General features: G+C 53.7%; 11 protein-coding genes across 11 annotated transcripts; 5 read left to right on the forward strand and 6 right to left on the reverse strand.

Moving 5' to 3' along the window:
* Positions 1 to 1,016: 1,016 nt before the first annotated feature.
* PG985_014473 (uncharacterized protein) lies at positions 1,017 to 1,544 on the forward strand (the record flags this gene model as incomplete). Its single annotated transcript, XM_066834239.1, has 2 exons — positions 1,017 to 1,320; positions 1,414 to 1,544. 2 exons carry the CDS (start codon positions 1,017 to 1,019, stop codon positions 1,542 to 1,544), a joined length of 435 nt encoding a protein of 144 aa, XP_066678979.1.
* Positions 1,545 to 2,055: 511 nt separating this feature from the next.
* On the reverse strand, positions 2,056 to 2,923 carry PG985_014474 (uncharacterized protein; the record flags this gene model as incomplete). Its single annotated transcript, XM_066834240.1, has 5 exons — positions 2,056 to 2,225; positions 2,315 to 2,424; positions 2,494 to 2,546; positions 2,593 to 2,763; positions 2,816 to 2,923. The coding sequence occupies 5 exons, from the start codon at positions 2,921 to 2,923 to the stop codon at positions 2,056 to 2,058; spliced, it is 612 nt and encodes a 203-aa protein (XP_066678980.1).
* A 566-nt stretch (positions 2,924 to 3,489) lies between these two features.
* PG985_014475 (uncharacterized protein) lies at positions 3,490 to 4,244 on the reverse strand (the record flags this gene model as incomplete). The annotated part of the gene is made up of 5 exons (XM_066834241.1): positions 3,490 to 3,554; positions 3,617 to 3,729; positions 3,803 to 3,864; positions 3,986 to 4,060; positions 4,134 to 4,244. 5 exons carry the CDS (start codon positions 4,242 to 4,244, stop codon positions 3,490 to 3,492), a joined length of 426 nt encoding a protein of 141 aa, XP_066678981.1.
* A 1,769-nt stretch (positions 4,245 to 6,013) lies between these two features.
* PG985_014476 (uncharacterized protein) lies at positions 6,014 to 6,408 on the forward strand (the record flags this gene model as incomplete). The annotated part of the gene is made up of 2 exons (XM_066834242.1): positions 6,014 to 6,182; positions 6,257 to 6,408. The coding sequence occupies 2 exons, from the start codon at positions 6,014 to 6,016 to the stop codon at positions 6,406 to 6,408; spliced, it is 321 nt and encodes a 106-aa protein (XP_066678982.1).
* Positions 6,409 to 7,972: 1,564 nt separating this feature from the next.
* Positions 7,973 to 9,662, forward strand: PG985_014477 (WSC domain-containing protein; the record flags this gene model as incomplete). The annotated part of the gene is made up of 3 exons (XM_066834243.1): positions 7,973 to 8,316; positions 8,376 to 8,792; positions 8,867 to 9,662. 3 exons carry the CDS (start codon positions 7,973 to 7,975, stop codon positions 9,660 to 9,662), a joined length of 1,557 nt encoding a protein of 518 aa, XP_066678983.1.
* Positions 9,663 to 11,052: 1,390 nt separating this feature from the next.
* On the reverse strand, positions 11,053 to 12,080 carry PG985_014478 (inositol oxygenase 1; the record flags this gene model as incomplete). The annotated part of the gene is made up of 2 exons (XM_066834244.1): positions 11,053 to 11,109; positions 11,166 to 12,080. The coding sequence occupies 2 exons, from the start codon at positions 12,078 to 12,080 to the stop codon at positions 11,053 to 11,055; spliced, it is 972 nt and encodes a 323-aa protein (XP_066678984.1).
* A 1,117-nt stretch (positions 12,081 to 13,197) lies between these two features.
* On the forward strand, positions 13,198 to 14,726 carry PG985_014479 (uncharacterized protein; the record flags this gene model as incomplete). The annotated part of the gene is made up of 2 exons (XM_066834245.1): positions 13,198 to 13,619; positions 13,745 to 14,726. 2 exons carry the CDS (start codon positions 13,198 to 13,200, stop codon positions 14,724 to 14,726), a joined length of 1,404 nt encoding a protein of 467 aa, XP_066678985.1.
* A 523-nt stretch (positions 14,727 to 15,249) lies between these two features.
* PG985_014480 (uncharacterized protein) lies at positions 15,250 to 17,351 on the reverse strand (the record flags this gene model as incomplete). Its single annotated transcript, XM_066834246.1, has 9 exons — positions 15,250 to 15,398; positions 15,455 to 15,554; positions 15,608 to 15,714; positions 15,775 to 16,197; positions 16,257 to 16,284; positions 16,335 to 16,571; positions 16,623 to 17,076; positions 17,126 to 17,187; positions 17,220 to 17,351. The coding sequence occupies 9 exons, from the start codon at positions 17,349 to 17,351 to the stop codon at positions 15,250 to 15,252; spliced, it is 1,692 nt and encodes a 563-aa protein (XP_066678986.1).
* Positions 17,352 to 18,425: 1,074 nt separating this feature from the next.
* On the forward strand, positions 18,426 to 20,196 carry PG985_014481 (Major facilitator superfamily domain- general substrate transporter; the record flags this gene model as incomplete). The annotated part of the gene is made up of 2 exons (XM_066834247.1): positions 18,426 to 19,822; positions 19,887 to 20,196. The coding sequence occupies 2 exons, from the start codon at positions 18,426 to 18,428 to the stop codon at positions 20,194 to 20,196; spliced, it is 1,707 nt and encodes a 568-aa protein (XP_066678987.1).
* A 423-nt stretch (positions 20,197 to 20,619) lies between these two features.
* Positions 20,620 to 21,909, reverse strand: PG985_014482 (acyl-CoA N-acyltransferase; the record flags this gene model as incomplete). Its single annotated transcript, XM_066834248.1, has 1 exon — positions 20,620 to 21,909. The coding sequence occupies one exon, from the start codon at positions 21,907 to 21,909 to the stop codon at positions 20,620 to 20,622; it is 1,290 nt and encodes a 429-aa protein (XP_066678988.1).
* An 816-nt stretch (positions 21,910 to 22,725) lies between these two features.
* Positions 22,726 to 24,004, reverse strand: PG985_014483 (NAD binding domain of 6-phosphogluconate dehydrogenase-domain-containing protein; the record flags this gene model as incomplete). Its single annotated transcript, XM_066834249.1, has 3 exons — positions 22,726 to 23,209; positions 23,327 to 23,655; positions 23,741 to 24,004. The coding sequence occupies 3 exons, from the start codon at positions 24,002 to 24,004 to the stop codon at positions 22,726 to 22,728; spliced, it is 1,077 nt and encodes a 358-aa protein (XP_066678989.1).
* Between the last annotated feature and the right edge of the window lie 652 nt (positions 24,005 to 24,656).

Consider the following 24,656-nt stretch of genomic DNA (forward strand, 5'->3'; position numbering starts at 1 on the left):
GATACACATGGTTAGCGGGAAACAATAAAAGCGACTGCTACTGTACACTATAATGACGCCACAAGATGTACGATAGATGAATCTGCATTGGGAGGCGATGCGCAAAGAGCCGGATGCGTTGCGGTGCCGTTTCAGGCAGTATTGGGTTGGATGCGGCTACCCAATATTAATACGCTGGACGGCCATGAAGTCTATGGAAGCCTATCAAGATTCCGGACCAAAGCCTCTAGACGTATGGTCCAGCTTGCGCCTCCCGGATCCGGCTGGGTCATGCAGCGGAATGGCCGTGCCTATGGTATTCTGAATATATGATTCAACTCCTGAATTCGACGCATGTCGTTACAAGTTGGTTGATGAGCCCATATGATTTCACACTTCGAACTTGTATGTTGGTGTCTCCTCTTCGTCATTATGTTCAACGTACGGTGAAGAGTACCCAAGTAAGCAACCTGGTATACTCTGCCTGAACAACCGGGCCATGATTCGTAGACTAGTGAGGTTGAAAGATGCCTCTGCCGTTTCAATGCCACCCTCTTTTCGGGTGGCCATTACCGCCGATCATGTCGACTTAAACGGCGGCCGACGGACCAACACCCCTTTATCTACTTCCGCCGCTGTCCCCCTTGATGGTGATGGCGCTGTTCTTGGTATAATACTTCCTGTTAATGGTCGATAAGCCAATCTATTCAATCGGGTACTTAACTGAATAAGCACCATACCAACAACATCGAGTAATTCCTGGTATAAATTGGCGTAAGCGGCTCTTGCCATCGAGTGGATAGATACTTGACAATAAAGTCATACGAACTCCCATGGCAGTCGAGATGTGCAAGACTGCTTACTACAGTAATGACGTAACTCTACAGTGGCTCGATTTAAGCGCATGGACATCCCATGACTAACTCTAGGCAGACATGATGCCAAAGAGCCACCCGCGCCCAACCGCTTGCTGAGACGAAATCCAGCTCTTGCCGGACGAAAATAAAGGACTTTCTCAGTTTCTAGACACATACACCATGTGGCTGCCGCAACAACCCCTCGCCCTCCTCCTGCCGGTAGCGGTGGCGGTGGTAGTGGTGCAAGCCGCCAGCCTGAACTACGTCGGCTGCTTCTCCGACCCCGTCGGCCTCGTCGACATCGGCGCCAACATGTTCCAGTCCCGCGGCCTGTGCAGCAACCGCTGCTTCCAGATCGACCAGTGGGTCGTCGGGCTCACCAATGGCACCCACTGCCTGTGCGGGAGCCGCGTTCCGCCCACTCATTACCTCGTGGCCGACGGGCATTGCAATACGCCTTGTAATGGCTACGCTCGGGACTCTTGTAAGTCACGCCACCCGCGGGCCAATAGGTGATTTAATCACGGCTCACGCACAGCTCGTTTGACTGACTAACCCTCTTTGTTGTGTTGTGCAGGCGGGGGTAGGGGCTACTTTAGTGTCTTGGTCCGCGATATAGAGCTTCTTCAACAGCAGCAGCGAGCTGCAGACTCGGGGGGCATGTCGGAGAAGCTGCCTGGGAACCTGCAGCAAGCTGGGAGCTTTTGAGATCCACGAAAGCAGGATCAGGCCGAGGTCCTGCTGTTGAGGTCTTGTTATTGTAGCAACCGACCCTGTGCTGAATTGAACAAGCGCCGCTTTACTTCTGTGACGAGCGAGCCTGGGTTAGTCTTTTGGGGAGCTTTACATACAAGCAATCAACCACCCCGAAGCAAACCAGAGTTATCCATTGAGGGCTTTGAGGTTGACCGAGACCTCCTCCCATGTACCGTTGATGCTCGTAGTTCTCGCGTTGTCGGATGGTAAAAGAGAGACCAATACAGCACATCACGGGATCCGATCTTGGAGGCTTGGGCATAAGACACTTGATCAGCAAGAATGAGGAGCTCTGTATTATTCTTAGAGATGCAATAGCAATGATCTAGTATCAGAACTGACATCCGCTCTCCTAACTGTCTGTTTTCAGTCCGGTAATAGAGACTGAAGAAGCATGTTGCAGACCTGTCCGGGAAGCTCTATCAACGCAGAGTCGCGGGGATACTGTCTGGGCTCATCAAACTCAAGCCCGGAAGGACTTCTTCTCCTTCGCGGCAGCCGAAGCAGAAGCAGCGGGTGTGGCAATAGCGGAAGGCGCGAACGTAGGGGCCACGGGACCGACTCCGCTGGGGCACTCGGTGGCGACGCGGTCATAGCATCCCATGAAGCCCCTGTAGTTCACGACGAGATCATCTAGAGCAGCTCGTTAGTTAAGTTCCTCCCCACGCGTCGTAGACTACTCATCTATGTAGGCTGGGATGGAAAGAGATGCTTCCACTTACTCGTCTCGACCTGGGACTGCAGGAAGCTGTGACCGGGGTTGATGTCGCAGTTACAGTGCATGACAGTGTTGGTCCAGTAGCAGTCGTTGCAGGAGTTGCTGAAGTCGCCACTATAATGCCGTTAGTTGGCGGTCCCTGGTGGAAATGCTGATGCCGACGGCAGTTGGGTCGTGACTTACCCTTGTCTAGGCGTGATTTTGCCAGCGTCGTTGACGTAACAGTTGTCGAGATCCTTCAGGCCCAGTCAGCTGCGAACGCACAAAATGCCAAGCTCCCACAGTACCAGAGCCTGCCATCGATCGTTGCACGGTCGCTGCGACGTGGCTGTCAGAGGAGGTGGGCATGGGAGGGTCACTCACGAGGATGCTGCACTGCCACTTGTTGTCAGGCGTGGGACAGTTGGCGATGACGGAGTACTGGTCCCATTGCTTTATGGATAAAGAGGTCAGCTGCAAGTGTCTCCGTTCCAAATATGTCCACGGTTCCTGGAGAATGACTTACCTGGATCGTCTCGCACTCTCCAAAGTCGGCGTAGGGAGGGTAGTCCTTATCTGCGAGGGCGCACATGACAAGTGCCAGAACAGCAAAGAGTTGGATGATCATCTTCATCTTGGCGGTTGAGCGACTTGACAGACACTTGGGTTTGGAGATGGTAGGGCGAGATGAGGAATTGTGTGAGGAACAAAGAAAACCTTTGGGGGGAGAGCGGGAGTTAGGCTGGAGGGTTGACGGAAAAGCTCGGAGGGTGTGAGGTGGCTGTGGGAAATGGATTGGAGTTTGCATTGGAAGGTGGGAGGTTTATGTAGGGAGCGTAAGCAGGTGAATACACGAAGCAATTGAATGCACGAAGCAGTTGAATACACGGACCAGGTGAATACATCCTGGCGAACTTCACAGCTAGTCAGTTACCTATGAACAACGGGTCATTCACTCACTGGAGTATCATGTCAATGGCTGATAAGGAGGGTGCTATCACACAGGCAAATAGTTCTATGCAGATCCGGAAATTTTCTGATATTTGCGTGTTGCTGGTCTACGGACATGGACTTGCTACTCATATTCACTTGCCCATTGCTAACAACCGTATGACTCTTGTGTAATCATGCCGAAAAGATCTTCCTCCTCTTCAGTATGTTTCCACGAGCCGTTGTTGGCCACATCAGCACCCGAGGTTCTCAACACTCTTTACCCAGCTGCAGGAAGCAATTCATGTTGCCATTGAAGTTCGTTATGACATCATCTACAAAAAGTGGTCAGCCGCCAAACAATCCTGAAAATGCCGTGGTGAAATGCCATTCTTACTTGTGTCAATGCTGGTGGTTACGGTCTGAGGGCTGCCCGGCTTGATCTCGCAGTTGCATTGCAGCACAGTGCCAGACATTCTGCAGTTGCTACAAGAGGCACCGAAGTTTCCGCTACAATCCGTGTTAGCTGACCTTGCATTAGGAGAGTTTCTAGGTGCAGGAAACAGCCGAGGCTGCCACTTACTTCTCCCGGGCCTCGAGACGGCCATCTTGGTTGGCGTAGCAGTGGTTGAGATCCTGTTCCATCTGATCAGCGACAAACACACCATCTACAACTCCTCCACGATAATAAACATGACCATCGTTCGAACTCAATGATATAATCCGGGGTATTGTGCATTGGGGTAAGTAGAATGTGCCTGCTCACCATGATGCTGCAGAGATAGAGCTTGTCGGGCTGGTAGACAGGGCAGGAAGCTTTGACGGAAGGACCATCGGCCATCTATCACAATTCAATGGTTAGCCAGGTTTGGTTACATGTCAATCACCTGTAAACTTCGTAGTAAGTGACTGACCTGGATGTTGGTGCACTGCAAGTCTCCAGGAGCGCCATAGGGAGGGCCGTCGTCAGCAGCGACACAGAGGACAAGTGCCAGCAGGGCGAGGATCTGAGTGAACATCTTCATTGTATCGGTTGGTTTGGTTTGCAAGATGTATGCTTCAGAAGTGGGAAGATGAATGGGTAGAGCACAAACGATGAGAGACAGACGGTCCTCAGAGTGGTGTTTGGTGTTGGTATTGTGGGAGAAGATTTTGGGGAGGCTTATGAGGGTTGCAGCACTTGGTGACAGGATCGGTGCTTGCTTTAATAATAACCATTTGCAGTTCGAGGCAGGTGAATGCAAGGAAGGTTGGATGGTACTGTGTGACCGACGTGCACAAGCAAGACGCCGTTGACAAATAATAATTCAAGCAAGGGAAAGAGCAACCATGACATATATTGAACGGAGTGTAGCATCTGGACTACACTGATTTGTGAACATACTTTCCTGAGCATTCACTTCCCATTTCCAACATTGAGTATAGATACCCTAAGAAGTGCAAGTGACTCTTCTGGAGTAAATTTGAACGAAGTATGATAATATTCGGCCACAAATAGTAATATCCAAGTAGGTATTTTGAGGTCATCGATATATTGCATTCTATGGGCTCCTCCTCCAGCCGAACAAGAATGGGCCAGTTGCTTCAGGTGAGCACCAACTTCTAGGTACTGCACACTCCAAGAAGTAAGGAGTTCTCGGGGGCTGAGCTTCGTAAGATCCAAGCATATCTACCTGTGTGGATATAGGTTGTTTGTGCACATTTGGCTCGAGAACGTGTTGAAGTGGAAGGAAGACCGGCTAGGGAGAGCTTGTTCACAGCAGAACCCAAAGCAAACGCGGCTATTACGGACGAGACCCGACACCCGTTCGATGTTTCCTAACAAGCTGGAGTGTATGTTTCTACCTTCAATGGACTGGACACCTGATTTAAACACTTCCAATTCAATGCTAGCTCTTGGTTTTTCTCCCTGTCACTTGCCGAAAGTTCAACGGAAATTGGGAACCTTGCAACAGTCCATCCTACCTAGAGAGTAATCTGATATAAGAAACACTTGCGTTTATACATATACCAGGCTTAGGTTCCTCAGAAGACTTGACAGGGGCCACTCAGGGGCCTCCGTAAATGTTCAGGGGTGTCAGTTGCTGCCAATACGTGATTAACACGGGCATGGAGAAGGACTGGTAATGACTTCACAAAATTGGTTATATTATTACAAGAGAGATATATGAATTGTGCAAATTTACAATTACTATACCCATATACGTTTCGTATCGCCAACGGTTCTGATGTAGTGCAAGCAGAACATCGTGAATGTTCTAAATCGGGTTGAGTGGTGGTCAATTAAGTCCGACGATCCCTTCGGCATATGCAGCTTCCCCGCCTAAATCCAACGTCGGCTAGACTGCTAGACCAGGCAGCAGGCAGATAGATGGCTGGCAAGCGCTTGATTGGTCAGCTGCACATTGCATGGGAAAGCAAGATTCGCATGAAGAGCTTGTCGCATTTTCTGTAGCAGGCTGGCAGGGTGTTGCCCAGCTGACAAGCACCGGCGAGTCCTAGATGACGTCATGCCTCGCGGCCATCGCGTGGTTGCGTGCGAATCGCAAACAGCCGACCTTGCAGGGGGGTGGCTGGGCTATTGGCTGGGCCGCTGGAGGAGCAAATGCCCCGCGCCTCCCTCCTTGTTCAAAAGGCACGGCTAGGGCACTTCAGTGCATGGCTGCCTAGACTCTCACTCCTCCTTTCCACTTTGTGATACCAATAGAAACCAAAAAGACGTCTTCTTTTCTTAGAAATACCTACTTGAATTCATAATACACTGTTCATCCAGAAATACCAGTCGTCAGTCAACATGGCCAACGCGATGTTCTCTCTGTTCCTCCAGCTCTGCCTGGCCGCTCTCGCTTTCGCCGCCCCCCTGGCCGACGAGACGATGAAAACCACCGGAACCACCATGCAATATGGCACCGGTGGTGGCATCGTCGGTTTCATTATCCTGATTCTCGACATCATTGTTTTCAGTACGTTGCGCCCCACGATTCCTGCGCCTGGCCATGTCCTATCTCTAGTTTACTAACCTGCCCCTTTCCTACAGTCGAGGTCCTCAAGTCCAACCGTCCGCCCAGCGAGAAGCTCCTCTGGTGTCTCGTCGTCTTCCTCTTCCCTATTGTCGGCATGGTCATCTACTTCATCTTCTCGAACCGCGCGGCCCACAACAGCGGCGGCGCTTACCAACCCCTGCCTTAAGCCCGAGATGACGTCAGAACGCGCCCATTGACAAATACTCGGCCGGTCGCTACTCTGCAGAGCAGCCACGATGAACCGTCGAGAACATACATTGCGATTCTGTTATAGACAGACCAAACAGCCACTCGAGCCCTCGTGTGCTTTCACGTTGATTTATTGCATAGTGGCAGACAGGTTATCGGCGTTCTGTTTACTTGGGGGAACAAGCATTATTACGATTGAATGAATGGAATATACATACTTCTAACGTACGCTGTGCACCACACGTCCTCGGGGCTCTAGAGCGTACCGTTAGCTGAATGTGTCCAGTGCTTGGTTCATTAGTGACCCAACGCATCCTTTCAGCATAGTAATATCGTGATCTTCCGCTTTAGGGGCATGAGGATGCCTGGGTATGCACGACCTTGTAGGCGCGAATTCCCTTTCTGTGAGCCGGGGTCTCTGCGCTGTGCTTGTGTTACCACTTCGGAGGACTTGCTTGCACCCGCCGATCATCCATTATGAGCAGAGCCTTCCGATCGTTCTTCGCTGGGAATTAGGGAGCACTCTAAACCAACGCTTGTGTCTTGGACTGCGCCGGCTGGTACATGGATCCATCAATATATGCTTATGCTGCGTTCTGGCAGGCCTTCTTGGCAGTCTTTGGGTCAAAGCCAGATACAAGGATGGATAACCGCGTCCGAGAATCACTAGCGAAAATAAAAGATTCCTCACAGACCTTACACACAGTCGTTTAAACATCTTTAAATGCGCATAGCTAGATGAGCTTCTCATTGATCTTGGGCGGCAACCTGCGCCCTAGGAGTCTTTTGCTTCTGTAGGGCTGGCTTGGCATTGGATTGAAGTTGAAATGGCTGTGTTCAGGTCCCTTCACAGAAAAGCATATTGACGGGCTGATCATTATGGGCCAATAGCAAATAGCCATTCACACAGACGCCGGAGAATCTATGTTTACTTCTGTAGCGCCTGGCTAACAGCTAGCTGTAAGTGTGCCTATAGGAAGCCAAGCGGTTGCCTCAAGGGGGCCGCTTCAGCTGTTTAGTATGTCGCGGTAGTTGTGAATTTGATTGGTCCTCAAGGATCGACCCTCTGGGCGCTAACCAGCCAAAGTGGGACCTCCAACGCCTCTTGGGCGCGCATAGGATACAATAGCAAGTAGGTAATTTAGCATCAAACGTTCAAGAGTTGCTTTTTCTTATCCTTCATTTTGGGGCTTCGTGCGCATCTGGAGAGATAAAGGGCTCTTCGCCCGGCGTTGAGAAAGCTGCATCTTGTTCTTGCATTCTCAGGGGCTACTTTCTTACTGTACGGACGCTGGCGTTCTTTGTTGTCGCTCTCTCTTAAGTCCAACTACAAAGCAATTTTGGTGGCAGTCTACTCGAAACAGTTTGACCTCGCAGGCGTCAAAGACAAAGCCATTCATTTTACCTTCATTTTTGCCTCTTTCGGAAGAGTACATCATCTACCTCCTTTGGCACCCATTCCCCCGCAGACTTCTTGTCTCACTGACAACAACACACCCAACCAACCTGAACAGGTTCCACAATTTCCAACTTGAGTAATCATGTTATCATTATCGGATCTACCGATCATCTTTCTGGGGATCGCCTCTCTGGCCCCGCGGGCGGCGGAGGCCTTCTGGCGCCTCCCCTGCTCGTCGCCCGTCGTGATGGAGCGGGCGGACCCCATCGCGGACCCGGGCATGGTGTCGACGCACATGCACACCGTCATGGGCAGCAACGCCTTCAACTTCAGCATGGACTACGCCCTCACCCAGACGGCCACCTGCTCGACCTGCAAGGTCACCAAGGACCTCTCCAGCTACTGGGTGCCCAACCTGTACTACCACGCCCAGAACGGGTCCTTCATTCCCGTCAAGCAGTCCGGGGGAGCGCTGATATACTATCTGTAAGTCTCAACAGTAACAACCACTATACTTCATTCCACATACTAACGCATCTTCCCAGCCAACGCACCGACGAGAAGGACCCCGAGTTCAAAAACGGCCTCATCGCCTTCCCCAAGGACTTCCGCATGATCGCGGGCGATCCGACGAACCGCAACAAGAGCGACTCGCTCGAGCAGCGGGCCGTCTCGTTCGCGTGCCTGGGCTACGACGGGCCCGCGACCCCGGAGCTGCCGAAGCGCAACTGCCCGGCGGGACTGCGGACCCAGCTCATCTTCCCGAGCTGCTGGGACGGCAAGAACTTCGACGCCCCGGACCACCGCAGCCACATGGCCTACCCCTCGGGCGTCGACACCGGGTTCTGCCCGCCCACGCACCCCAAGCGCTTCATCACCCTCTTCTACGAGGTTACTTGGAACGTCGACGAGCTCAAGGATCAGTGGTATGGCGATAAGCAGCCTTTCGTCTTTTCTCACGGGTGAGTTACTTCCTCCCTCCCCTCTTTCTTTCTTTCTGCCTGCTTTTATTGCGATGTGCTAATATGTTTGTTAGTGACCCCGATGGCTACGGCTACCACGGCGACTTCCTCAACGGCTGGGACATCCCCACGCTACAGAAGGCCATCAACGAGTGCACCGACGCCAGCGGCGTCGTCGAGAAGTGCGGCGCCTTCGAGTTCCGCGCCGACACCGACATGGCCGCCTGCCAAAAGCTGCCGCGCGTCCACGAGCCCGTCAAGTCCGCCCCCGCCCCCGCGGGCAGCAACCAGCGGCTGAGCGGCGGCGGCAACAGCAACAGTAACAGCAACCCCGACGCCGCCGCGAGCGCCGTTCTCGCCGCGCTCCCGGGCTGCAACCCGATCCAGGCGGGGCCCGAGCCCGCCGTGAAGCAGGCCGCGGGCAGCTGCGCCGAGGACACGGCGACGATCGGCGACCCGCTGCTGCCGTTCACGGACGTCTCGCAGACGGCGGGCTGGAAGTACGCGGGCTGCTTCAAGGACGGCGGCGGGCTCGGCGGGGGGCGCACCGTCAGCGGCGGCGGCGGCACGGATGCCAACTCGGGGCTCATGAAGGACGAGCCCGACATGACGGTTGACAAGTGCGTCAAGTTCTGCGGCGAAGCGGCCCAGGGCGGCATGACGTACGCCGGCGTCGAGTACAAGACGCAGTGCTTCTGCGGGAAGACCCTTTTGACCGAGGGGCGCGCGCCGGCGAACGGGACGATTGGGGAGTGCAACATGCCGTGTGGCGGGGACGGGATGCAGATTTGTGGCGGATACGGGCAGGTTTCGGTGTATCAGAAGTGCAGTAGTGGGAGTGACTGCCAGAACATCAAGCTCTCTTCTTAGCATGGCGAGCAGCATGTTTGGGGCAGATATCGGGTCTCCCTCTGTACTATTGCATCATTCTTTCGAAGGACGGGGCTGCCTGGCATGGGCGGAGTTCAGGAAAGGTGTCTGGGTAGGATTCGCTTCTTGTACATACAGATTATAGTTGAACATTGATACAAATCACAACTTTCCCAGCTTGTTATGTCTGCTGCTCTCGAGTCTCTCTCCATCGTGAGGGTCTGGGTCTGTACCATGGCCCTCGATCTGGGTTCACTGTGACGAGGCCAATAGCTTGTCTTGACTCTTCTTCCTTCCGACTTTTGTTGATATGGTAGCACCAACGGCCGATACAAGCACCTAGAAGGATGGCGATAATGATCGGGGTAGCAACCATGCCGAGCCAAAATGCTACGTAATCTTCAGTACGGCTGTGTTCATCGCGGTTTGCGTTGCGTGGTAGCGGCCATGTTGACTCGCCGGGAACCCCTGTGGTGCGTCTGATTGCGTCTTCATGGTAGAAGGGAGTAGACCAGAGCGTTGGTTTGTCTGTGACTTGACTGGAAGCCATATATTTGTCGTGTATCTGTGTACTTGCAGGGAGAAGAGAAGTGCAACTGCTGCCTCCTATCCTTACAGTTGTTCAAGTATTGAGGAAAGCACCTTGGTGACTGGATGGAGGGCGAGGCGAGTGCAACGTCGGCGGAGACGATGACTTGTTGTGTTCTCCCGTTGACAAAGTTCCAGTTTGTGACCTCAGGTAACTCGTTTCGCTAGTAGGTGACAATAGTAGAGACATTAACATATTTCAGGTTGGAGACAAAATCCAGGCGAGTGTCTCGCTTCTTGTGCTGGTATTGCTTCGCAAATGCATAACCTAAAGTGGGAAATCCACAGGGTGACATCGTCATCTACTTATATTGGCCTCAGTTCTGATTCGAAAGGTGTTATCTGTTGGGTTTTGGACGTTGTTTACCCGGGTGACGAGGCGGGGGCCCTTGTATTATCCGAAATCAGTACAGATCGGGGCAATATCCCGCATTTAGTCATGGGAACACCGGTTGGCTGGTTCCGATATAGCTAAAGTGAAATACAAATGAACTGTACTTCGATCTCTTGTCTTTTCCCCAGTAGCGTGACTATGTCAGAATATGCGCCTCAACTGCGAATATACACGTTTACCTACAGCACAAATGATATCACTTGTCTCAACCATATTTGTAGTGTCGTTCGTAAACATACTCAAGGTGTGCAATGCTTTTCATGTTATTTCGATTTCTAATGCAACGCTAAAACACATTGCACCCAGTCGCCTCTAAAACAACAATGCTTCATTTGAACAACGAATACTCTTGCTAAGTATTATCCATAGCGCCAAACTCCGTACTTAGTCGTAAACCGCTTTGGGTTTCTACCACTTGACCACCTTGTTGGGGAAGTACTCGTCTATAAGTTCAAGATAGTAAGGCTAAATAGGGAATTAGCTTAAGTGGCACTTGCAAAACGGGACAAGGATCATCATACCTTGAGCTCCTGGATATCCGGCACACCGTCGCTCTTGCTGTAGAGATCGTATGGGTTGAATGCCCGGACCGCCTCGAGCATCTTCTCGTCATGCGCGTCCATCAGGTGCCGGTACGCGTTCTCCTTATGCCAGGGGTAGAAGGAGTGGTAGCGGATCATGGCAAGGGCCTCGGCCGGCAAGGTGGACTGGTCCCGCACCACATGGTACAGATACTCGTCGTGGCCCCAGGACAGCATGACGTTGTCGAAACCGCAGCCCTCCGAGTAGATACCGCAACGTGTGTTATAAATAGGGTCCTGAGAGTCCGGGTTGGATGTAAAGCTGCCCGGGTAAACGATGCGTTCCTCGTCGAAGGCGCAGCCGACGGGGAAGGTGTCGCCGACGACGTCCCACTGGCCCTCGGACCCGTAGAAGTAGAGCAGCTTGCCCAGGTCGTGGATCAGGCCCGTCAGCTGCATCCAGCGGGGCTGGCCGTCGCGGCGGATGGCCTCGGCCGACTGCAGCAGGTGCTGGATCTGCGACAGGCTCGTGTCCGGGTCCGACTCGTCGATGAGCGTGTTGAGCTTCTCCATGGCCTGCCACACCGTCATCGCCTCCTTGGGCCGCGTCTTGAACTGGTGCCGCGCCTTCAGGTTGTACGCCACCGTCTGCTTCGTGTGCTGCTCCCGGTAGAAGTTCTTGACCCGGTCGCAGGCGTCTTCGTACTGCCGGAACTGTGTCTTGTCCTTGGACGCGTCGAACTCGGACTTGTTGTTGAATGCCGCTGCGGCCTCCTTGGCTGCTGCTGCTTCTGATGTTGTGGAAGGGGCTACCTGGCCCTTGAGTACATTGACGGCATCGATGGCGTCGGACGTCTCTTCGAGAAGATGGCCATCTCGGTTGCTCGTGTCGTCGAGGAGGGCTCCTGGCGCCATTGTGTGCTACTATATATAAATGCAAGCTTGGGTGTATATGAGTATATCGTGGATGCTTTTGTAGGCCGGGTAGACTAAGACCAGATAGAATAGGGGTATCACGCTAGAAGAAGTAAGAGAATAGATCGGATGAATAACTAGGGGAAACTAGAAAGAGACACAAACTGTGACTTCACAGTCCCTTCCTTATATAACAAACTCTGGTATCCCCGGAATCTCCATACTCGACAAATCGGTGGGGGTGGCCATGTAAGTCAAGGCCAGTGATGAGGTATTTCGTATACTCTATCAAAACAAAAGAGGTGAAAGTCGCCGGGTGCAAATCCAGGCCCGGACCCACACCAGCTCTCAGAGCAACCAGAACAGGCAAAAATGCCCGAAGTTTCCCTGTTCGAGCAGCCGTCTGAGAGTTTATCTGGGCGCGCATGGCACTCGCTGCGGCCGCCACAACCGTTGCACGGAAATCGGGGTTGTCCCCGTGGCGTTGTGCGCTCCCCTTGGCTGATCCTTTCTTCGGGAGACACCAGTTACTACCATCTGTGTCACACCTGACATCATCCACTTCTATCCGCTCCTATCGGCACATGCATCGGCCTACGCTCGAAGCCGGGTAGTGCCGGTACACAAGCCGGCTGTTAGATGCGATGTTGATGCAGGGTGCAACATGTTGCAGGCTCGGGATAATGGTGTGCGAAAGCCGATCTTGCGGAGATGGCGACCTTGACGGGTGTTATTGGTACAGGCAAGACTTCGTGTGGCACAACGTCGGACTATGATTTCATGGGGATACACCAATTCCGAGACTATAAAGCATGTAGTCGTAACTTGATATCATTTCGTTTTGTTGACTTCAGTACAGTGAAGTTGCGTTTGGCATTGCTATTATTAGAAACATAAGTTTGGGGTAATGGGGAAAGTCCCCCAAATCTCTTTACCCCACCTGTGATCGGAACAGAATGATACTGTCATCCCGCACCCATTCTGCTTTACCTCTCTACAAACGCAGTTGCCAGTCACTCCATTTCTTGATGGACTCCACTTGAAACCTGAGTCATTTGGTACTTTGCTTCAGAACCTTTCGAGCTTCCTGATTGGGTATCCCCTATCTGCCTAGTCCATGCCCCCTTCCCAGCAATTTCAATATCAGCCATTGGGCAGTGCCAGGAGCACCCGCCTCATCACCCTCTTCCCGGCTCCGGCATCCCAGCGGGACAGTGAAATCATCATTGAACTCTCGGAATGCGCGCTTGAATCAACAATTGAATATGAGGCCCTCTCCTATACCTGGGGTGACCAGCAGCCCTCCAGAGACATCACCTGTAACGGGGCGATGTTGAGGGTGACGGAAAACGTACATCTGGCACTGCGGCGGCTTAGGAGCGACCAAGGTCAACAGCGAACACTGTGGATCGACGCTTTGAGCATCAACCAGCAAGATGAAGCAGAGAAGACGGCCCAGGTTTCCGAAATGGGACTCATCTATACTCGAGCTAAACGAGTAAACGTTTGGCTCGGCTATCCTACGGAGGTTATGGTAAAGTTTTTCGACCTTGTTGACTACCTCAATGTAGGAAGAGAGAATAATTTTGCGGTCACAATAAATGATGGTACTCTCATCCCACTTCCGTCCATCTTCTTTAAACCTCGATGCAAATTTTACCAAGGTATCTCGACTCCAGGCTTACCCCATCTCTGACAGCGGATATTGCTGGATTCACGGATGCGCTCCACCAGTTCTGCTCCTCACCCTACTGGACGAGAATTTGGACCATCCAGGAAGTCGTCCTCAGCAGTAATTGTTGGGTGTATCTTGGCGATAGGAACCCGAGGGAGATCATGAAGCTCCAGGCTTCACTAGCACGGATCGAGTTGGATATAAAGGAAAAATGGAAACAGGTACGCAACACACAGGACCCTGGGGCCTTGTATCCGCCATGGAGGGAACTGGATACGCCAACCAAGGTTCTATCCCTTCACAAGTCTTGGACAAATAGACACCCGACTGCGGAAAATTTACGTCTTCTCATGACGAAAAAGGCTAAGACTGCCCACGACTTGGTTTTTGCATGCCGGGCCCTGTTTCCCAACCACTTCGGAAAAATCGTGGTCGACTACCAACGAGACCTATCCGATATTCTCAGAGAACTGACCGCTTATATCATACCACAAACTTATGACGTCGGCAGCTTACTAGGCCTGGTGTCCCTTTGTCCTCCAGTTCCCAGGGCACCGTCGTGGGTTTTGAATCTGCAATGGGATAGACCACCGAAAACGACAAGCCACTACTCTGGTTTGCGGTTTTATATGTCAACGCGGTCGGGATATACACAGACGGCTAGAGTCCTCCCTGACGGAAAGACTTTATCCCTGAGGGGCATTGTTGCCGATCGTATCGCCCTCCTCAGCGACCTCTTTCCTACCTACAGCCTGGCAAGTCAAGAAAGATGGCATAATGATGCCCACACGCTATTGATGGCATGGAAATCGGCATGCGTCGGTGCAGCTCTCAAGTCTACGTTCGAGGAAGGGTTAGAGTACATTCTCTACGCCCCTGCAGATTCCGCAGCTAGGTTCCGGGCAAGACTTACTAATAATACCAAGTTTGAGGGGGTGCGTATATCAGTCCGAGTTTTCCTTCATCAATGACTAATATACAGAGCATGCTAAGTTATTAACGTATGCTGGTCCAGGTCCATGTGGAGGATGACGACCACACGTCAAAAGCAAGAAGATCAACTATCCATGAGTGGATGAATCACCCTAGTAATTCATCTTTCCGCTTTGATACAGAGGATATTTTGAGCAGCCGTTACTCAGACGACTTGATACCCACTACCCAGTCTCCAGCACTTAGCGGCAGCCATCTTTTCATCACAACACGTGGTAGGATGGGCTTAGGCAGGATGATCCAGCAGGGTGATGCAATTGCACTTTTGTCGAATTGCTATCTCCCAATTGCACTCCGGCCTGTAGAGAAAACGACCAGGTATACGCTAGGACAGCAAATCATACTGCAAGGGGCTACGCTAGGGGAAGAATGGCCGACTAACAACAAGACGGGTCTAGGAACCATTGAGATTATTTGAGCCTGCAAGAGACCCGAAAACTCAAATGCGGCATGCTATGATTGCAATATGAATCCGAATTGTGTGTCCCTTCTAGGTGTCTATTAGTTCTCTTCGTAGTTAGGCATCCATCCCCAGGCTCTCGTGAGCTGTTGTTGCACAGCCTTTGTTGGCCTCGCATGATCCGACTCTGTTCTTCTTAGGATATCTAGCATGGCTTCTTGGTCTATTCTCTCTTCAAATCTATCACCAACTGCGAGACAGGAATCAGTACAGACTTCAAGAACTCGGCGATACAGTGGTACTTACACATTGCGATACCAGTCGATGCTTCGAACATAGCTGGTGGTGCCCATTGGTTGGAAGCGCCAATGCCGCACAGCCGCCTCATAAGTTCATCGATCCGTTGCTATCTCGACTGTCAGACCGATGCAAGTATCATGAGGTTGAGGGAATACTTACTGTCACTTTCTTCATGGCCGACGTCCGCTTTGTGCCAACTCGAGGGATGGTCGGGTCGAACTGAGCCAGGAAGAGCTGGGCAAGTAGATGATATTGGATCCCCGTGACTAGATTTGCTGTTCAGTATTGACTTGCCCCAGATGGTCGACGGGGAAATGGTTACTCACTATGACAGCTTGAATGATGCCAAATCTCCGGGAAAGCACCCGGAGCCTCACGTTCTTGGTAGAAGAACGGCTCAAACGAAGAGGGACGCAACTCCTCCCATCTCCGGCAGTGCTCATCGAGGGCTGCCCATTGCGTCGGGCATGGCGGTGCGTCGAAGCAGTAGTTCAACACATCGGCCAGGTTGACGACGGCGCGGTTTGACCATGCGTAATCATCTGCCGGCTGCAAGGACCTGTCGACAATGAAGTGGTCGAGGTTGATCTTGACCCGCGACTGGCTGATGATGGCACTGTAGATCTCTTGGCGCAGCCCTGCCCAGTATGCTGCAGCGCTCAGGCTCCCGGGTACCATGTATTGATCACCAATGTTTACAAACGCATGGATACCCAGAAGATGGCCGTGGCTCTCGTTGCCAGTGATGGCTTATGACTAGCATTAGTCGACACGTCTATACACGGGAGACAACAATTTATAGGCTTACCGTCCATCTCCTCAAGCATGCGCAGAATCTGGACAATCATCAGCAGAGTCTTGGAGGGCTAGGATAATGATGACTTACTATAGTGGCAGCAAACAGGTTCTCGTCAGACAACCCGCCAGCCGCATCATCAATCATTGGTATCAAGTGAGTAAGGCACTCATTATGATATCGATTCGAGGCAAGAGGGTCATATGAACTCGTCCGGCTGAGATGGCGGGCTGCGATAGCGAACGTCGCCTTGAGAAGGATCGGGTAAGTTCCGACCCGTTGAGGCACCACAAGCTCAAAGTTGCGTAAGGGGTCACACGTATCGAGCTATACCGTCAGCCAATACTCGTATGCACATTCGGGCTCATGCGAACCTACACAGATGGCGATGTGCTGGATGTAATGCCGGAATAGGTGCGCCTCTTCTCCGCTCATCGATGGTCGCGGGGCACGTTTGCCGACGTTGGGCTGCGGCATCACATTTGTGACGGGATACTGCGGCTCACTGGCATAGCTGCGGGTGATATGTGGCAACGACGTATGACGCCTTGTCACGTCGAGCACACCCGGCGACCTATCCGGGGAGTCATCCGCGCCGCTGCCAGGCGAAAGGAGACCTTGAGCCCGGCCGGGGAAAACAGATGGGCCAGGAGCTCCATTGTGTTGAGAACGCCGGTGGCTCACCGGATCTGAAAGTCCAACAGGGTCCTCTAAGACGTGGTTGGCTTCCAACTCTGTGGGAGAAGCGCCGTCCGGGAGATGGCGCGCAGGATCGTCGTCTGATGCACGGCCAGAGATGAGAGCAGGGGTCTCATCGATGTATGTCACTACTCTTGTTAATCAGGCGAAATACTGCGACACGGGAAATGAGAGCTACTGACATTGTCGCGGTAGCTGCAACCATATCTGCCCCCTGCGAAACGAGTCTGCGAAGAAGCATTGACTGGGTTAGTTGGATTGAACAAGAGTCGTCACCGACCGGCAGTTTAATTCACCCTTGCTGATCTTGAACTTGTACGAGACTCCGCAGTCATTGCCAGAGTTTATACACCTCGAGCATCTTGGCGTTAAACGGTCGCATTTCAGGTGGTTCTCACGACACGGCAGGCTTGAAAGCAACAAGAATTAGTTTCCGGCTGCGCAATGATGCGACATGGGAAAGGCAATGGGCTGGGCAGGGAAGGTGGGATGTCACCATGGGGCAGCAAGCTCCACCCTGTGTGGTGAAGGCATTCGTAGATCGTTCTATCATGGGTCATCGGTCGGTTCGAACAGGGAATGCATAAGCATCTGTCATCTCATCTATGTGCATAGCACACAGTCGATAGCTTCGGGAGTTGAGATGATGGGACACGGCAAAAGGCAAATCTGATCCTTAATCGGGGGGGATCTGGGGTTGGAAATGAGACTTTTTCGGCGTGGAACCCGACAGGGACTGTTCGTCTGACTGATGGCTTTCTCCCAAAGAGGCGAAAACCGCCGAATGCACCCCTGGCTTGGCATTAGGGCTAAGCTAAAGCGGCGAGAATTCCCCTTTGTGGCCCGGGACCCATCTTGCTCCCACCCTGTCCGACGAGAGGATGGAGGAATCGAGACAACTCGCTGGTTTCGAACACCTCAGGCCTTCAATTAAGCTTAATTCGGCTGATGATCCTCCCCCGCATGTTCTATAGTCGTTACCCCGGATTTCGGACGATTGTTTCTGTATACTCCAGGAATATAACATCTCGAGATGTCGTTTCCACGCCCAAGATGATCGCAAGTCTTGTCTTCCCCACCAGACGCGACACCAGCTCGAAAGTAGAAGGTGGAGAATACTAAAGATGGATTCAATCGGATTATCGGCCACACCTCCTTTGAAATTTCCTTCACCTTCTAGCGTATCCGCGTAGACCAAAACTGGACACCCTGTTGTTGCTGCTTCTCGCGTTTTCCATCCTCAACTTTGCTTTTCTGTTGATTTGATGCGACCTTGAGCCCCTGGGAACAAGTCGCGACAACCACCCCCACCTCGCCTATCAATTTCCTTGCTCTTTCTCGCTAGGTTGGCGACAATTACCGACCAACCCGTTGAGAGTACCAATCGAAAGTACTACTCGGGTCGCCTTAAAAGAGCAGGTATTGCCGTGGAAAGCTGTGCGGGGAAAGCTCACGCGAGACACAACACACGACACACTCACCATGGCTTCTTCAACCACTCCCCCCAAGCAGGATGCCATCGCGGAGGGCAGCCCATCATACCCTTCGGCCGAGGATGAGAAGAAGCAGTACTCGGATTCCGAGGTCAGGCCCATGAGCGACCTGATCCGGGACGCGAAGCTGGCGACGGAGAAGGAGCATTCGATGAGCCTGTGGCAGGGCATCAAGCTCTATCCCAAGGCCATCGCCTGGAGCGTGCTCATTTCTACATGTATCGTCATGGAGGGCTACGACGTCTCGCTCGTCAACAACTTCTACGCCTTTCAGCAGTTCAACAAGAAGTACGGCGAGCAGCTGCCCGACGGCACCTACCAGGTCCCCGCCGCGTGGCAGTCAGGCCTTAGCAACGGTGCGACGGTCGGTGAGATCATCGGCTTGCTGATTAACGGGTGGGTCTCGGAGCGCTTCGGCTACCGCTACACCGTCATGGGCTGCCTGAGCCTGGTCATCGCCTTCACCGCCATCTTCTTCACGGCGCAGAACGTCGTGGCCCTGCAGGTGGCCGAAATCCTGTGCGGCATCCCCTGGGGCGTGTTCCAGACCATCACCATCACCTACGCCTCCGAGGTCTGCCCCGTCGCGCTCCGCGGCTACCTGACGACGTACATCAACATCTGCTGGGGCATCGGCCAGGAGATCGGAATAGGGGTCATCATGGGCAACCTGTGGCGCACGGACGAGTGGGCCTACCGGATCCCCTACGCCCTGCAGTGGATGTGGCCGGTCCCCTTGATGGTCGGCATCTACTTCGCGCCCGAATCCCCGTGGTGGCTGGTCCGACGGGGCAAGCTGGAAGATGCGAAGCGGTCTCTGCTCCGTTTGACCACCAAACGGTCGGACTCGGATTTCGACGCCGACGAGACCGTGGCCATGATGGTCCACACGACCGCACTGGAAGCCAAGATCACCAAGGGAGCCAGTTACCTCGACTGCTTCCGGGGCACCGACCGCCGGCGAACCGAGATCGTGTGCATGGCGTGGGCAATCCAGAATCTGAGCGGCAACTCCTTCTCCAACTATTCTACGTACTTCCTCGAGCAGGCCGGCATGGCCGCCGACAAGGCCTATGCTTTCGCCCTGGGCCAGTACGCCATCAACTGCGTCGGCGTCTTTGGCACCTGGACGCTGATCACGCTCGGCATCGGCCGCCGCAGCCTCTACCTCTACGGCCTGACTTTCTTGTTCTGCATGCTCCTGGTCCTCGGCTTCCTCGGTCTCGCCCCCGACAAGACCGCAGGTTCCATGGCCACCGGCAGCATCATGCTGGTCTGGGCGCTGGGCTACCAGCTGACCGTGGGAACGGTGTGCTACTCCCTCGTGGCCGAGATCTCCACCCGACGTCTGCAGATCAAGACCGTCGTCCTGGGCCGCATTCTATAGTAAGTCATACCACGCTGATCGCATTCCACCCGCAAGTGAATCAAGGGCTAACACGGAAAACAGCAACGTCGTCGCCATCATCTGCGGTGTCCTCACCCCGTACATGCTCAACCCCGGCGCCTGGAACTGGAGCAACTTTGCCGGCTTCTTCTGGGCCGGCATCTGCTTCCTGTGCCTCGTCTACTCGTACTTCCGCATCCCCGAGCCCACGGGCCGCTCCTTCGCCGAGCTCGACCTCCTGTTCGAGAAGGGCGTCAGTGCGCGCAAGTTCGCCACGACGGAGATCAACGTGTTCGAGGAGCACGTCGACCCGGCCATGGCGCAGAAGTACCGCGACCAGATCGCCATCACGCACATGGAGAAGCAAGTCTAATGAATGAGAGGAGGGAACATGATTTGAAACTGATATCATGATGATTTCACGCTTGAATGGATTCCGGCAGAGGGAGGGAGAGTGAGAGAAGCTTTTAACGACCATGAACGACCATATATAACGAGATACACCTTTTAATTCTTTTAAAATAGCCTAATAATCTCAGAAGGAGATCTTCTTAAGTCTTTCTTGCATACATTCATTTTGAGATCCGTTCACGCCGGAACTTGGTGATCTTGTTCCCGATCCCGATCCCTGGCTAGTAAGTATATCCTGAAAACCCCGATACCTCGAGAAGAAACTCGTACACACAGTTCGCCCTATCTTGCGTCGTAGGTGTTCCCTTCCTAACCCCATATCCGAGACCCAAAGATGATAAAAAGAAACCCAATCAGTCATGAGCAATCGCATGTGCGCTCCGTATTACACCAACTCCCAGCCCTCCTCTTCGGCCTCCTTGATCCTCAACTTCTCCATCTCCTTCTGCGCCTCAGCGAGGTCCTGCTTCGACCCCTTTCCCTTACTAGACGACGCCTGCTGCTGCTGTTGCTGCGCCTCCTGAGTCCTCTGCAGTTTGCTGCTGGTCAGGACCGGGTACCACGTATACAGCTTCACCGCCCCGAACTCCTTAAACCCCAGCCGGCTCAGCAGCCCCATCGCCGGCGCCGTCGCCGTCAGCGTCGCGACCTGGTACCCCAGCGACCGGGCGTCGTGCATAGCGTAGGCCGCGAGCGCCTTCCCGATGCCCCGGCGCCGGTGCGCCGGGTGCACGAACAGCGAGTGGATCGACGCGATCCCCGAATGGCAGTGCAGGTAGCCAGTCCCGATGCACTCGCTGCCGCGGCGCGCCGCAAACATGCGGAACTGGTCCCGGTAGACCGAGGTCGCGACGCGCGCGTACACTTTGGTCCAGTGCAGCACGTCGCACTCGGGCGCGCCGTGCGCCCACGCGCTCACCCAGCTGATGATGCCCAGGGAGCTCATGGGCTCGATGACGACGCCCTCGGGCAGGCCGAGCAGCAGGGGCGGGGGCTGCGGCTGCAGGCGGCGCATGTTTTGCTGGGTGGCGGTGGCGACCGCGGCGGAGAGGTCGGCGGGCGGCAATTGGTGGGAAGGGGTAGAAGAGGAAGAGGAGCAGGCATAAGATGAGGAAGAAGTGGGGACCATGCTGTCGTCGAGGCTGGTGGCGATGTGCGGGGCGGTGGTGTTGGCGGTGACGGCGGCGGTCAGGTCCGCGCACATGACGGGCTCCTCTTCCTGGCACGAGAAGCCGGAGCTCTCGAGGACGCGCTCGAGGTCGGGCTGGCGGTGGGGGCCCGTGACCCAGTTGAAGCGCTGGAGGCGGCGGCGGAAGCGGTTCTTGACCATGTTGACGGCCTCGGACTGCTCCGAGGCCGGGATGGTCTGGTGCTCCAGGCCGTTATGTTCCTGGATCAGGTTGCTGCTGGCCAGATTGGTGATACCATGATGGCTGGGGTCCTGCGACGGCGGCTGGCGTTGCTGTTGCTGCGGCTGCTGTTGCTGCAGCGGCGACTCCCACCAGCGCACGAACCAGTCATGGCCGCCGTAGAACTTCTCCTCGACGCCGACGGCCTCGTTGACGTGTTTGGTCAGCTCGGCCTTGTTCTTGACGTAGAGCTGCTGCAGCTGCTCGTAGGTCAGCGACGACATGGCGGGGAAGGACGTCGCGGATATGGCGGGGTGCGACGCCATCTTCTTCTTTTTATCTTGGCCGTCAGTGTCTGTAGGTAGTATGTACAGTAAGTAGTAGGCAAGTATTAGGTAGCGAGCGTGCTTGCTTCTTCCTTCCTCTCTGAACTCTCTCGCCCTGTCTCTCTCCGGAAAGGGGATAGATGGGCGATTGAGCTGCCAAAATATAAACAGGAAGAAGGATAGAGCCAAGTTACATGAAAGAGCACGATGATCTACTTCTTGGGTATATATTAGGGATTCAATTGATGAGGCTGATATCGGACGAAGCAGTAGCTCTCGTGACCAAAAGATGGACAGATCAGATCAACAGTAGGACGGACTCCAATGTTCAGTGGAAAAGACCCCGCATTGCTTTCGTCGCACACACGTGAGGTAGGTATTGAGGAAGAGCAGAGCTCCGGGAGGGAGGGAGGCATGCAACTTGCTTGCATTGGCATTCCTTACCTGGAGCAGTGTAATCAGTACCTCATACCTCATGCCGAAGGGGGGCTACGTAGGTCGCAGTTAATGGCCCGATGGCGCATTTTAGAGCTTGCGTAGAGCTGCAAGCCACTCACACCAAACGTCAACATCGCAGGTCGTCCCAGCTAAAGCTCCGAATCACCGAACCATCATAATTCCCCAATGGATGGGGGGATAAATGGCCCCATTCCTGCTCAATGCCGCTCAAATGGGCCCAACTAATCCGTACCAGAACTTAAGTCTGCAATTGATACAAACTGACAGATGGAAAATGAAATTGGGAAAGGGTAGTGACAGTGATGAATACTTATATCTCTTCGGGTATATCTTAGGTATCAATTGAATTCGTCCTCCTTACTCACCCCCCAGCTTCGCCGAGCTGCTATTATTAGACTCGGGGTCGGCAGTCGCAGCAGCAGCATCTCGAGCCTTGACGAACTCAGTTTCGAACCCGAGTCCACTCTCCTGCCTGACCACCCCAAAGACGCTACTCGAGTCCAGGCTCCTCCCACCACCGCCCTCCGCGCTCTCCCTCCACTCATTCGCCTTCCCCAAGTTCTCCAGCGCTCGCTGCCCAACCCGCAGACTGACGCCCCGGCGCTCGGCAATCTCGACCCCGTGGCCCACGTCCTTGATCGCCAGCTGCAGGTCGGACCACGGCTTCTGGTCTGCCCCGGGGCAGTAGACGCCCGTCGTCATGCGGACCGAGTCCGAGTGCATCACGGGCCCAAAGTTGAGCTCCAGCAGGCGCTCCAGGGTGGCTTCCGGTAGCCCCGTCTTGGCGGCGAAAACGTGCGCTTCGGCGATGATCTGCATCAGCGACGCCATGAGTACATTTCTGCTCGGCTCGATTAGTACCACACCCTCAAAATCGCGGCTTGTTTCCTGTAGATATATGTGACATACTGGATTCCGAGTCCGCCCAGGCAATCGAAAGAAACAGAGCAAGACTTACCCAGTGGTCTTGAGAAGACTGGCTTTCTCCGGTTCCTGCCCGACCACCAGCACCTCCCGCGCGATGACGCCCTTGAGCAAGGGGGACACGGCGGCCAATGCGGCATCAGACCCAGCAAACCCGGCCAACAGCTGCCCCGCCTCGGCGACGGGTGTGGCTCCAAACACGGGCATAGCAGCAAAGTGAGCCCCCTTCGCTGCCAGCGTTGCGGCCACGGCCTGCGTCGTGTCGGGATGGACGGTGGTGGTGTCCACAATCACCTTGCCGCCCACATCACCGGAATTGATGATCTGGTCCACAATGGAGATGACCGCATCGTCTGCGCTTGACTAGGCAAGTTAGGCAGATTTAGTCAGTTTCTTATGTTCCTTTTCCTCTACCAAGTCCAATCCATGAAATATGGAACCGACTTACCGATATAAACATGATATCGCAGTCACGCGCCAGTTCAGCGATGGTCTCGCACTTCTTGGCACCCAGCTCCTCCAATGCCGCGCAGCGTGATGCCGTACGATTATATACGCGCAGTGGTGGCTGTTCTGCCCCGGCCGCAGCGAGATGTTTCTGGATGTTCTTCGCCATCGCGCTTCCCATGCTGCCCAGACCAATCCAGCCCACCACTGTCGTCTTGCCAGCGCCGCCAGGTCGGGATGTAGACGCCATGGTGCCGTTGAACATTATGTGAATTAGGTTGAAATATGTTGAGGACGACCGATACAAGGTCTGTCTTATATGTACGGGCTGCCTACCTTGCATGTAAGATCATGCTCTGAAGCCGTAACCAGTTCCGATATCGGGCCTGGAGTCTATTGTAGAGTTAACAATGCGAATATCGTTAGTAGATTTCGCCTCGGTTTGTGGGACTTCATCGGCTTTCAGTTTTCTGCCTGGCCTTCCGCCTGTCGCGGGCCTTGTTGGTCTTTGGCAGGCCGAGCGTCGGTTGTGTGATGAGCGGGGGTCACGTCGGTCACGTCTCCTGCGTAAACACTTTGATACACCTTTCGGAGGACTTGAGCAGGGCGCCTCGGGGTTAATGACTCAATAAACCATCTGCGTGCGAGCCGGGGCAAAGTCCGCAAGAAGACTTCATTTCGTGCAGAAACATTACTTTATTTTGACCCGAATCAGTACGCGGCTAATACGATTATGCGAATGGAATGAAAATTGTTCCAATAATTCAATTAACGGCTTTGGTGCTAAATTAGATGAATCTCATAACAGTCGTAACCATAGCAATGGCATAACCACTCTCATCACAGAGTAAGAGCCATGGGAAAACCTCCTGGCCAATCTGATGGCTCCGTGTCCAGCACACAACACCCCGCCGTTC

The sequence above is a fragment of the Apiospora marii genome (assembly GCF_038362585.1).
Source record: "Apiospora marii strain CBS 49790 chromosome Unknown utg000011l_segment0_segment0, whole genome shotgun sequence".
Taxonomy (NCBI): domain Eukaryota; kingdom Fungi; phylum Ascomycota; class Sordariomycetes; order Amphisphaeriales; family Apiosporaceae; genus Apiospora; species Apiospora marii.